The 13,692-nt window shown below is 47.0% G+C and overlaps 1 protein-coding gene and 1 long non-coding RNA gene across 4 annotated transcripts in view; one reads left to right on the top strand and one right to left on the bottom strand.

Moving 5' to 3' along the window:
* Window positions 1-4,063: 4,063 nt before the first annotated feature.
* LOC108583264 lies at window positions 4,064-5,089 on the bottom strand. Its single transcript, XR_001897685.2, has 2 exons — window positions 5,002-5,089; window positions 4,064-4,331 (listed from the first exon to the last, which is right to left on the bottom strand). It is a non-coding gene; the product is annotated as an uncharacterized LOC108583264 (long non-coding RNA).
* A 136-nt stretch (window positions 5,090-5,225) lies between these two features.
* The window catches only part of TDRD12 (tudor domain containing 12), a 103,360-nt gene continuing 94,893 nt past the window's right edge, over window positions 5,226-13,692 (top strand). For all 3 annotated transcript variants that reach the window (XM_003915285.4, XM_009194091.3, XM_009194090.3), the window contains exon 1: window positions 5,226-5,858. In XM_003915285.4, the coding sequence (XP_003915334.4) occupies window positions 5,238-5,858 (621 nt within the window). In that variant the 5' untranslated portion in view covers window positions 5,226-5,237. The remainder of the gene's footprint in view (window positions 5,859-13,692) is intronic.

The raw sequence follows: 13,692 nt of genomic DNA, 5'->3' as shown, positions 1-13,692 counted from the left end.
CTCGTGCCTCAGCCTCCCAAGTAGCTGTGACTATAGGCACCTGCAACCACACCCAGCTAATTTTTGTATTTTTAGTAGAGATGGAGTTTCACCATGTTGGCCAGGTTGGTCTTGAACTCCTGACCTCAGGTGATCTGCCTGCCTCAGCCTCCCAAGGTGCCCAGGATCATAGGCATGAGCCACCATGCCCAGCCTTGCTTTGTCTTTTGACTCTCAAAGTTTACTAGAATGTTGCTGCTAGAAGGGACCTCAGTGAACACCATGATTTTGCCAGTGAAAAAACAGAAACGCAGCTGGTTAGTGCCACGGCCAACTCCCTCTTCACTGGAGTTGCCATGGCTCAGTGGGTGATATTAGAAGATGTCATCATAAAGTAATATGACTGGTTTTTCTTCATAGAAAAGATCTTTTTCACACCACGTTTCCCTCATGTATGCTTTGTTTTGTTTTTTGTTTGTTTGTTTGGTTTTTTTTTTTTTGAGATGGAGTCTCACATTGTTGTCCAGGCTGGAGTGCAGTGGCGTGCTTTCGGCTCACTGCAACCTCTGCCTCTTGGGTTCAAGCGATTCTCCTGCCTCAGCCTTCTGAGTAGCTGGGATTACAGGCATGTGCCATTGCGCCTGGCTAATGGTTGTATTTTTAGCAGAGATGGGGCTTCACCGTGTTGGCCAGGCTGGTCTTGAACTTCTGACCTCAAGTGATCCACCTACCTCAGCCTCCCAGAGTGCTGGGATTACAGGTGTGAGCCACTGCACCTGGCCTGTATGTTGTTGTTTTTAATCTGAATGAACCTTGTCTCCTTCCAAGAATTCCTTTTGGGAGACTTGTCACATGACCTCATACCTATAGCAGTACCTTGCCCATACCCCGTAACCCCAAATAATATGAGCTGAAAAATTAATACTGTTTTAGAACTCAGATTGCTGATGTTGATGGCATTTATGACACACAGTTTTTCTTTTCTTTTCCTTTTCTTTTTTTTTTTTTTTGAGACACATTCTCACTTCGTTGCCCAGGCTAGAGTGCAGTGGTACGATCTTGGCTCACTGCAACCTCTGCCTCCTGGGTTCAAGTGATTCTCCTGCCTCAGCCTCCCAGGTAGCTGGGATTACAGGCGTGAATCACCACACCTGGCTAATTTTTGTACTTTTAGTAGAGACGGGGTTTTGCCATTTGACCAGGCTGGTTTTGAACTCCTGACCTCAAGTGATCCACCTGCCTCAGCCTCCCAAAGTGCTGGGATTACAGATGTGAGCCACTGTGCTGGGCCAGAAATATTTTTAAAGTTAAAAACAAAATTCAGCAGGGCATGGCGGCTCACACCTATCATCCCAACACTTTGGGAGGCCAAGGTGGAAGAATCATTTGAGCCCAGGTGTTCAAGACCTGCCTAGGCAACATAAGAAGACCACGTCTCTATAAAAAAAAATTCAAAATTAGCTGGGTGGGCTGGGCATGGTGGCTTACACCTGTAATCTCAGCACTTTGGGAGGCTGAGGTGGGTGGATCACAAGGTCAGGAGTTTGAGACCAGCTTGGTCAATATAGTAAACCCCATCTCTACTAAAAATACAAAAATGAGCTGGGTGTGGTGGCACATGGCTGTAGTCCCAGCTACTTGGGAGGCTGAGGTGAAGAATCGCTTGAACCCAGGAGGTGGAGGTTGCAGTGAGCCAAGATCGCACCACTGCACTCCAAGCTGAGCGACAGAGCGAGACTGCCTCAAAAAAAAAAAAAAAAAAAACACAACAAAAAAACAGCTGGGTATAGTGGTGCACCCCTAGAGTTTCATCTCCTCAGGAGGCTGAGGTGGAAAGATCACTTGAACCCAGGAGATAGAGGCTGCAGTGAGTAGTGATAAGATTGCGCCACTCCACACCAGCCTGGGCAACAGAGCAAGACCCTGTCTCAAAAAAAAAAAAAAAAAAAATCAGCACCATGAGACAGGGCGAAGAAAAAGGAAGCCTTGCGCATCTGTAAAAAAGTGTTTTCTGGCCGGGCGCGGTGGCTCAAGCCTGTAATCCCAGCACTTTGGTAGGCCGAGACGGGTGGATCACGAGGTCAGGAGATCGACACCATCCTGGCTAACACGGTGAAACCCCATCTCTACTGAAAAACACAAAAAACTAGCCGGGTGAGGTGGCGGGCGCCTGTAGTCCCAGCTACTCGGGAGGCTGAGGCAGGAGAATGGCGTGAACCCGGGAGGCGGAGCTTGCAGTGAGCTGAGATCCGGCCACCGCACTCCAGCCTGGGCGACAGAGTGAGACTCCGTCTCAAAAAAAAAAAAAAAAAAAAGTGTTTTCTGCTAGCGCCAGGGTTGGAGGAGGGCAGGTTACAGTATAAATGTGGACCCCTTTCAACCTTGGGGAGACTGGGTGACTGGACCCCCAGGGCAGTGAGTGTTTTGACTGTGGGAGTGTAATATACAAATATTTCCATTTTCTGTGAGCCATGTTGTAAAACGATTGGGAAATACAGAACTGTAGCACAGGATCTAGTCAAAGAAAAAAGGGTCTCTCCAAACCAAGAACTGGGAGAAGTCTGTATTATCCATCTTTGTGGATTGGGAACTGTTTTGGGACTTTCTGTTTAAGATGGGGTCTTGCTATGTTGCCAAGGCTGGGCTCCAACTCCTGGCAAGGGATCCTCCCATCTCATCCTCCCAAGTAGCTGAGACTACAGGCACATGTCACTGCACCTGGCTACAAGACCTCCTGTTTATTTTATTTTATTATATACATTTTTTGAGATGGAGTCTCACTGTGTTGCCCAGGCTGGAGTGCAGTGGCATGATCTCAGCTCACTGCGACCTCTGCCTCCTTGCTTCAAGCAATTCTCCTGCCTCAGCCTCCTGTGCAGCTGGAATTACAGGTGCCGGTCACCATGCCTGGCTAATTTTTATATTTTTAGTAGAGACAGGGCTTCACCGTATTAGCCAGGCTGGTCTTGAACTCCTGACCTCAAGTGGTCCACCTACCTCAGCCTCCCAAAGTGCTGGGATTACAGGCCTGAGCCACCTCGCCCAGCCAGGACCTCCTGTTTAAATCAGGTCCTGTCGTTTTCCATCTCTTTTTGGCGAGGTCTTGAGCTTTCAGGTGAGTTGGCCATACCAGGTGCCTTGATTGAAGGTGAGGCCTTGTCAACCTAATTTCAGGAACAGGTGAACATCATGCACTTGCAGCTGTGTTTTTCTCCCGACTGGCAGCTACACACCTTTCCTCTCCAACCATCCTGCCTGAGAGTTTAAGTGCATGTTATCTGTGGGACCTCGTGCAATCCAGTTTTCTTATAGAACTACATGCTTACGTGAGCATTCTGTTCCCCAAATATATAACTCCACAATTTCCATGCTCTCTCCAACTGTTGCAGTCTTTTGACATCTTGCTAGTTCCCTTACTAGCAAATTAACTCATTTCGACTCGGAGAGCCCTGCCAGTTGAAGGGCAGCTGGGAAGAAACCCAGGACCAGGAACCTTTCCAGAAGGTGCAGATCAAGTGGAAATGTTGCCAGGAGGCCACGAAGACCCAGGGATTCGTGGCTGACCAGGACTCTTCCTTGCCACCAGGGCTTCCAGCTCACAGCATTTAACAGGTGTGGGCTGGACTAGAGAAAGCAGGAAGACAGGGGCCCCCTGGCAGGCAACAAGGACCAACTGAGGGCCTGGCATGGTGCTTCATGCCTGTAATCCTAGCTGCTCAGGGGGCTGAGGCGGGAGGATGGCGTGAGCCCAGGAGTTCGAGACCAGCCTGGGCAACACAGTGAGACCCCATCTCTACAAAAAAATTTAAAAATTTTCCAGGCGTGGTGGTGCGTGCCTGTAGTCCCAGCTACTTGAGAGGCTGAAGCTGGAGGATCAACTGAGCCCAGGAATTCAAGGCTGCAGTGAGCCATGATTGTGCCACTGCACTTCAGTGTGTGCAACAGAGCCATACCCTGTCTCTTTGAAAATAAAATGATGAACTTGTAACCACCTAATGGGTTCACCTTGCCCACTGCCTAGACAGAGCCAATTTATCAAGACAGGGAATTGCAATGGAGAAAGTAATTCATGCAGAGCCGGCTGTGCGGGAGACTGGAGTTTTATTATTACTCAAATCAATCTCTCCGAGTATTCAAGGAACAGAGTTTTTAAAGACAATTGGGCGGGCAGGAGCTTGGGAAGTGGGGAGTGCTGATTGGCCAGGTTGAAGATGGAATCAGAGGTTGTCCGAGTTTTTCTTGCTGTTGTCTGTTCCTGGTTGGGACGGCAGAACAGGTTGAAGCAGATTATCGGTGTGGGTGGTGTCAGCTGATCCACTGAGCTGATCCAAGGATTGTTGTCTCATGCTTCCCTAAAATGTATAAAACCAAGTGAGGCAGGAAAATAGGGTCTGGAGGTAGGGAACATAAGGCCGATTCACACTTCAGCTATAACGGGAAATATCGTCTCCATAGGGCATACACCCAGCAAATGACTTCATAACTTTACTTCACCGTCTTCATTTACATCGGGCATACTCCAAGCAGAGAGTATTTAAATTCACAAAAATTCTGTAACGGAGACTTTGAGCCCCTATGCTCAGGTCCGCTCCCGTGCTGTGGAGTGTACTTTTTCAATAAAACCCTTCATTCCTTCCTTGCTTTGTGTGTGCGTTTTGTCAGATTCTTTCTTCAAGACACCAAGAACCTGGACACCCTCCAACTTTAACACAAGCTGTGCCCCGACCACCTCTGGCAAATGTCATTAGGACTTCCTGTGTCAGGGGCGCATGTCCTCAACCTTGGTGAATTTTTTTATTTTTATTTTTTGGGACAGAGCCTTGCTCTGTCCCCCAGGCTGGGGTGCCGTGGCCCGATCTCAGCTCACTGAAACCTCCGCCTCCCAGGTTCAAGCGATTCTCCTGCCTCCGCCTCCCAAGTAACTGGGATTCCAGGCATGGGCCACCATGCCTGGCTAATTTTTCTATTTTTAGTAGAGACGGGGTTTCACCATGTTGACGATGCTAGTCTCCAGCTTCTAACCTTATCAGGTGATCCGCACGCCTCGGCCTCCCAAAGTGCTGGGATTACAGGCCTGAGCCACCTCGCCCTGCCGGCAAAATAAACTCTCTGAATGAACTGACACCTGTCTCATATTTTCAGGGTTCACAGGCTTTTATCAATTTTGTTTCAGAGTCAAACCATGGACTGAATTCCTTCCCAAAGTTAGTCGGGCTTCCGCCCAGGCATAAACAAGGACAGCTTAAATTAGAAGCAAGATGGAGTTGGTTAGGTCTGATTTCTTTCACCATCACAATTTCCTCAGTTACAATTTTGCAAAGGTGGTTTCCAACGGACTCAGCCGCACGCGGCCCCTCTATCCCTCCCAGGAACAGGCGAGTGTCCTTGGGGCCTGGGGGTTCCTGCCAGCGGCAAATGAGCGAATCACGCTACCCCAAGCCGGGCCTCCTGGGGCCTCGGCCCATCAGTCCTCCCGGCCACCGCGTGGCGCTGTGCAGGGCGTTGTTGGGCGGTTGGGTGGACCACGTGGTCTACGACGCCTTAAGGCCTGCTCGGCGTGCGCGGGCATCCGGTCGGTGCGGGAGGCCCGAGGCCAGGCAGGCAGGGAGCCCCGAGCGAGGGGCTGTGTCACTGCCAGGACGGAGCGCGTCGCCTCGGGCCGACCCCGGGGTCCGCGAGGGCTCCTGGGGACAAGGAGTGTGGGGCACCTGCCACGGGGGACCGAGGCGCTAAACGTGGAGGGAAGGAAAGCACTCGCGGCGGGGGCCTGGCGGGGGCGGACGCGGCCAGCCTCGCCCGTGACGGCAGGGGACTTCCAGGGCGAGGGGGCCCATCTGCCCTCCGGCGCCAGGAGGATGCTCCAGCTCCTGGTGCTGAAGGTGAGCGCTGCGAAGCCAGCTCCACGCAGTCTCCCACACCCTGCAGAGCCTCACACCCCCCACCCCGGCACAGCCTCCCATCGCCACACAGCCCCCCACACCCACCCCAGCCCCGCACAGCCTCCCACCCCCACCCTACACAGCCCCCACCCCAGCCCCCAACCCGAGTCCCACACAGCCCCCCACACCCACTCCCCCCATCCCAGCGCTACACATGTCCCCTTCCCACTCCCAGTCGATATTTCTCTGATCCTCAGCGCCGTGATCAGCCGATTTCCTCGAAGTCGATATCCTTCCGAGCCGACTTCGGTTCGGTCGAGATCCTTCGAGGTTTACTTCCCTATTTACGAGATATCCGAGCATCGACGACCGACTCCTCGATATTTGCGGCACCGACCGATCCGACTCCATACACTTAACCTCGATCGATCTTGCGTTCTCTACTCTTTCCCTTTAATTCTCCCGCGATCCACTGACTTTAATTCTCGACCTACCAGTTCTAGTTTCCGGGACGGATCCTGTTCACGAATAGCATTCTATCTTTGTCCCACTTGTCTCTTATTCCCCACCCCCCACTCTAAACCTCCACCCCACATTTCATCCCCCCCACACACCCCACCACCACCCCCATCTCCACTCCCACCTGCACCCCAGCCGCAGCCCACCCTACCCTCTACCCACATCACATTCTCACCTGAGCTCTCCCCTGGCCCCCACTAGGGGCACCCCGGCTAAGCTGGGGTAGAAGACATGGGCCCGGATGTGTACTTTGGAGGAGCGTGGGATTGGCTGCCCCTTCGAATGCTTAGTCACAGGGGCCACGCGACAGTGGCGTCCCCAGGGACCCGCTCTCCGTACTCCACGGGGCCCTCAGGCTCGGCGCTTGGACAGGGTCGTGTGTCTGGCAGCCTCTAATGCCATGGGTTCCGCTTCCCCTCTGCCTGGTCTCTGTCAGCCTTCCGCCTCCTCGCTGGGCTCTGTGTGGGCTGGCTGTACTAGTCCCAAGTGGTCACTGGACCTCCTTGCTTTTCCTCGGGCTTTGGAGTCCAGTGAGGGCTCACTGGTAAAGGGGAAGGCGTTGCTGGAGGAAGGAGCTGACAGGCCAGAGCAGAGGAGTGGGTGTGGGTTATTGGAGAAAGGAAATCTCAATCACTTTGAAAATCACACTTCAGGCCGGGCGCGGTGGCTCAAGCCTGTAATCCCAGCACTTGGAGGCCGAGGCGATGGATCACGCAGGTCAGGAGACTGAGACCATCCTGAGCACAGTGAAACCTGTTTCACAAATACAAAAAATTAGTCAAGGTAGAAGGGCGCCTGTAGTCCCAGCTACTCGGGAGGCTGAGGCAGGAGACGATGTGAACCCGGAGGTGAGCTGCAGTGAGCCGAGATCAGCAAGACACCTCCCTGCCTGGCGACAGAGCGACTACCAAAAAAAAAAAAAAAAAAAAAGAAAATCACACTCCCCAGTGGCCCAGGAGCCGTAATGAGTAAATTGTGAGATTATTATATTATATTATATTATATATTATTTATTTATTTTTTGAGACAGTTTCGATCTTGTTGCCCAGGCTGGAGTGCAATGGTGTGACCTCAGCTCACTGCAGTCTCCGCTTCCCGGGTTCCCTACCTCAGCTTCCCAAGTAGCTGGGATTACAGGCGCCCGCCACTGCAGCTGGCTAATTTTTGTATTTTTAGTAGAGACAGGGTTTCACCACGTTGGCCAGGCTGTTCTCGAACTCCTGACCTCAGGTGATCCACCTGTCTCAGCCTCCCAAAGTGCTGGGATTACAGGCATGAGCCACCGCGCCTGGCCTATTTTATTTTTTATAGAGACAAGGTTTGTTGCCTAGGCTGGTCTGGAACGCCTGGCCTCAAGCAATCATCCCACCTCAGCCTCCCAAAGTCCTGGGATTACCCCCTGGCCCAGTGGTGCGGTTTTTTTGTTTTTTGTTTTTTGTTTTTGAGACGGAGTCTTGTTTAGTCGCCCAAGCTGGAGTGCAGTGGCATGATCTGGGCTCACTGCAAGCTCCACCTCCCGGATTCACACCATTCTCCTGCCTCAGCCTCCCAAGTAGCTGAGACTACAGGCGCCCACCACGCCCCGCTATTTATTTTTTGTATTTTTAGTAGAGACGGGGTTTCACCTTGTTAGCCAGCATGGTCTCGATCTCCTGACCTCATGATCCATCCACTTTGGCCTCCGAAAGTGCTGGGATTACAGGCGTGAGCTACCGCCCCCGGCCGGTGCGATTTTTAAAACCAGCACTCTCCTTCTCTTACTTGATGTCTTGTGTAATCTCTCTGAACAAACATTCACAAACGTTTGAGGAAACTGACTCTTACAGAGAATTTGCCCCGAGGCTTTAAGGGGTTCAGATCCACTTGGCAAGCTCCTCTCCCCCGGTCAGATATTGTCTGTCAGTCCTAAGGATGCTAGTCCGATTTCTCCTTTAGAAGAGACAGGGCTCTTCCAGGGCTGCACATCCTGACACGTGCACAACCATCCAGGCAGAATTTTGACGGCAGGAGCTGGACTTCCTGCTTTCTGTTAGGGAACCCCTTTCCTCTCAGTTGGGCCCAGGAACCCTTTTATTTACCTGCTCAACTCTGATCTGCCCCCACTTATGGCGCTCACCCAGCTCACCCCCTGAGCAAATTCTGTCCTGAATAGGAGTGTCTCCCCAAGTGCGGTGCAGGTACCACCTGTCCTGCAGATGAAGTTAGCTTTTTACAAGGATGAAATATTTTTCCCCCCATGTATCCATCAACAGATGATTGGGTAAATGGAAGGTGGTTTGTACATATACAATGGAATATTATTTAGCCTTAAATATCTGAGAAATCTTTGCCTGACTCACAGTCACAAGGATTTTTTCCCCCACGTATCCTTTTATTATTATTTTTTAATTTTTTTTTTTTTGTTGAGATGGAGTCTCGCTCTGTTGCCCAGGCTGGAGTGCAGTGGAGCAATCTCAGCTCACTGCAACCTCTGCCTCCCAAGTTCAAGCGATTCTCCTGCTTCAGCCTCCTGAGTAACTGGGATTACAGGTGCGTGCCACCGCAGCCAGCTAATTTTTTATATTTTTGGTAGAGACGGGGGTTTCACCATCTTGGCCAGGCTGGTATCCAACTCCTGACCTCAAGTGATCTGCCTTCCTCGGCCTCCCAAACTGCTGGGATTACAGGCATGAACTGCTGCACCTGGCCCCCCATGTATCCTTTCAGAAGTTTTATAATTTTATATTTTACCTTTAGAAATATGATCTGAATTAATTTTTGTATATGGTGCGAGGAATGAAGTTTCATTTCTTTGCACTTGATTATCTAACTGTTCCAGCATCATTTATTGAAATGACTATCCTTCCTCCTTTGTGTCTTGTCAGAAATCAATTGACTATATGTGTGATTATATTCCTGCTATATTGATTTATGTACAATACCACACTGTCTTATTACTGTAGCTTTATAGGTAACTCTTGAAGTCAGGTGATGTGAGTCTTCCAACTATATTCTTTTTCAGAATTGTTCTAGTTGCTTGGCTTTTCTAATATGCATTTTGTAATTGCTTGTTGAGTCTACCAAAAAAAAAAAAAAAACCCTGCTGGAATGGAGTTGTGTTTATAGATGGGTTCAGAGAAAATACATTAATCCATGAACACAGTATATCTATACCTATTTAGGTCTTCTTTCATTTCTTTCCATCAATGTTTTATAACTTTCAGCATAGGAATTTTGCACATATTTTTAAGATTTAAACCTTTAAGTAATTACTGAGTTTTGTTTTTCAGTAAAAGACACAGGGTCTTGCTGTGTTGGCCAGGCTGGAGCGCAGTTCTGTAATCACAACTTACTGCAACCTCAGACTTCTGGGCTCAAGGGATCCTCCTGCCCCAGCCTCCTGAGTAGCTGGGACTAAAAACATTTGCCACCACTCCTAGCTAATTAAAAAAATTTTTCTTTTAGAGACAGGGTCTCACTGTGTTGCCCAGGCTGGTCTCTCAAACTCCTGGGCTCAAACAATCCTCCCACCTCAGCCTCCCAAAGTACTGGGATTACAGGAGTGAGTCACCACTCCCAGCCTTTTTGTAATTTTCAATTTCCAATTTCCATTTCTGGAATACGATTAAATTATTGTTTTTTAATTTAATTTTAAGTTCCAGGATACAAGTGCAGGACGTTTGTTACATAGATAGACGTGTGCCATGGTGGTTTGCTGCAACTATCAACCCATCATCTAGTTATTAAGCCCCATGTGTATTAGTTATTTATCCTGATGCTCCCCCTCCCCTCTGCCCCACAGGACCCAGTGTGTGATTACCCTCCCTGTGTCTGTGTGTTCTCATTGTTCAGCTCCTGTTTATAAGTGAGAACATACGGTGTTTGGTTTTCTGTTCCAGTGTTAGTTTGCTGAGGATAATGCCTTCCAGCTTCATCCATGTCCCTGCAAAGGACATTATCTTGTTCCTTTTAATGGTTACATAGTATTCCATGATGTATTTGTACCACATTTTCTTTATCCAGTCTATCACTGATCGGCATTCGGGTTGATTCCAAGTCTTTGCTATTGTGACTAGTGCTACAGTGAACATACGCATGCATGTCTTTATAACAGAATGATTGATATTCCTTTGGGTATATACCCAGTAATGGAATTGCTGGGTCAAATGGTTTCTCTAGTTCTAGATCTTTGAGGAATCGCCACACTGCCTTCCACAATGGTTGAATTAATTTACACTCTCACCAACAGTGTAAAAGCATTCCCATTTCTCCACAGCCTCGCCAGCCATCTGTTGTTTCTTAACTTTTTAATAATATGCCATTCTGACTGGCGTGAGATGGTATCTCATTGTGGTTTTGATTTGCATTTCTCTAATGATCAGTGATGTTGAGCTTTTTAAAATATGTTTGTTGGCCACATAAATATCTTCTTTTGAGAAGTGTCTGTTCACATGCTTTGCCCACTTTTTCATGGGGTTGTTTTTTTCTTGTAAATTTGTTTCAGTTCTTTATAGATTCTGGATATTAGACCTTTGTCAGATAGAAAGACTGCAAAAATTTTCTCCCATTCTGTAGGTTTTCTGTTAACTCTGATGATACTTTCTTTTGCTGTGCAGAAGCTCTTTAGTTTAATTCAATCCCATTTGTCAATTTTTGCTTTTGTTGCAATTGCTTTTGATGTTTTTGTCATGAAATCTTTGCCACTGACTATGTATTGAATGATATTGCCTAGATTTTCTTTTTCTTTTTTTTTTTTTTTTCTGATGAAGTCTCGCTCTGTTGCCCAGGCTGGAGTGCAGTGGCACAATCTCGGCTCACTGCAAGCTCCGCCTCCTGGATTCACACCATTCTCCTACCCCAGCCTCCCAAGCAGCTGGGACTGCAGGCACTCACCACCACGCCCGGCTAATTTTTTTGTATTTTTAGCAGAAACAGGGTTTCACTGTGTTAGCCAGTATGGTCTCGATCTCCTGACCTCGTGATCTGCCTGCCTCGGCCTCCCAAAGTGCTGGGATTACAGGTGTAAGCCACCGCGCCCGGCTGGTATTGCCTAGATTTTCTTCTAGGGTTTTTTATAGTTTTAGGTTTTACATTTAATTCTTTACTCTATCTTACAAAAATTAAGTTAATTTTTGTATAAGGTATAAGGAAGGGGTCCAGTTTCAATTTTCTGCATATGGCTAGCCAGTTTTCCCAGCACCATTTATTAAATAGGGCATCCTTTCCCCATTGCCTGTTTTTGTCAGGTTTGTCAAAAATCAGATGGTTGTAGATGTGTGGTCTTATTTCTGAGATCTCTATTCTGTTCCATTGGTCTGTGTGTCTGTTTTTGTACCAGTACCACGCTGTTTTGGTTACTGTAGCCTTGTAGTATAGTTGGAAGTTGGGTGGCATGATGCCTCTAACTTTATTATTTTTGCTTAGGATTGTTTTGGCTATAGGGGCTCTTTTTTGGTTCCCTATCAATTTTAAAGTGGTTTTTTCTGTTTCTGTGAAGAATGTCAATGGTAGTTTAATGGGAATAGCATTGAATCTATAAATTACTTTGGACAGTGTGGCCATTTTCACGATATTCTTCCTATCCATGAGCATGGAATGTTTTTCCATTTGTTTGTGTCCTCTTTTATTTCCTTTGTTAGTTGTATTCTTAGGTATTCTCTTTGTAGCGACAATTGAATTATTTTAATAATCTTGTGCCTTATAGCCTTGTAAAGTCAATTATTAGTTCTGGCATATATATTTTTTATTGTAGTAAAATACATGTAACATAAAATTTGCCATCTTAATCATTTTTAAGTGTACAGTTCATGGTATTAAATACATACCTAATGTTGTACAACCATCACCAATGTCCATCTCCAGAAGTCTTTTTCGTCTTGTAAAACTGAAACTCTGCTTTCTCTGTGAATTTGACTACTCTGAGTGCCTCATATAAGTGAAATCATACAGTTTATCCTTTTGTGACTGGCTTATTTCACTCAGCATAATGTCCTCAGGGTTCATTATGTTGTACCATGTGTCAGAATTTCCTTTCTTTTGAAGCCCAATGCAGTGATGTGAACGTGAGGACCCAACTACTTGGGAGGCTGAGGCGGGAGGATTCCTTGAGGTGAGGATTGCTTGAGGTGAGGTGGGCGATGTAGCAAGACCCTGTGTCTTAAAAATAAATAAATAATTAAATGTCTTTTTTAAAAAAAGAATTTCTTTCCTTTTTCAGACTAAATAATAGTCCATTCTACACCACATTTTGCTTATCCATTTATCTGTTGAGGGACATTGGGTTGCTTCTACATTTTAGCTATTGTGAACAGGGTGCTGCTATGAACACAGGTGTGTAAGTATCTCTTCAAGATCTTTCAGTTCTCGTGGATCTACACCCAATAGTGGAATTGCTGCATTGTATGGTAATTATAGTTTTAATTTTTTGAGGAGCCACGCTACCATTTTCCACAGCAGCTATGTCATTTTACATTCCTACCAACAGTGCACAATGATTGCAGTGTCTCCACAGCCTTGCCAATACATTATTTTCTGTTTTAACACACCTTGCTGCACACTGAATTTTCAGGGTTTTTTTGACGGTAGTTATCCTCATGAGTGTCAGGTAGTATCTCACTATGGTTATGATTTATGTTTCTCTAATGATTAGTGATGTTGAGTGCCTTTTCATGTACTTATTGGCCATTTGTATATCTTCTTTGGAGAAATGTCTATTCAAATCCTTTTCCCATTTTTTAATTGGTTGTTTGGGTTTTTGTATTGTTTTAGGAGTTCTCTGTTTATTCTGGATATTAATCCCTTATGAGATGTAAGCCTTGCAACTATTTTCCCCCATTCCATAAGTTGACTTTCTACTGTGGTGATAGTGACTTTTGATGCACACAATTTTTAAATTTCAATGAAGCCCAGTTTGTCTATTTTTTCTTTTGTTGCCTATGCCTTTGGTGTCATATCCAAGAAATTGTCAAATCCAACGTCACAAAGCATTTGTTCTGTGTTTTCTTTTGTAGTTTTAGGCCTTCCATTTAGGTTTTGGATCCATTTTGAGTATAGTGTCACATAAAGGTCCAAATTCATTGTTATTTTTTTTTCTTTTTGAGACAGAGTCTCACTGTGTTACCCAGGCCGGAGTGCAGTGGTGCAATTTCAGCTCACTGCAACCTCCACCTCTCAGGTTCAAGTGATTCTCTTCGTGTAGCCTCCTGAGTAGCTGGGATTACAGGCATGTACCATCACACCCGGCTAATTTTGTATTTTTAGTAGAGATGGGGTTTCACCATGTTGGCCAGGCTTGTCTGGAACTCTTGACCTTTGGTGATCTGCCTGCCTTGGCCTT

This window comes from Papio anubis, chromosome 20, assembly GCF_008728515.1.
Source record: "Papio anubis isolate 15944 chromosome 20, Panubis1.0, whole genome shotgun sequence".
In the NCBI taxonomy this organism is placed as follows: domain Eukaryota; kingdom Metazoa; phylum Chordata; class Mammalia; order Primates; family Cercopithecidae; genus Papio; species Papio anubis.
This window is presented reverse-complemented; position numbering and strand designations above follow the sequence as displayed.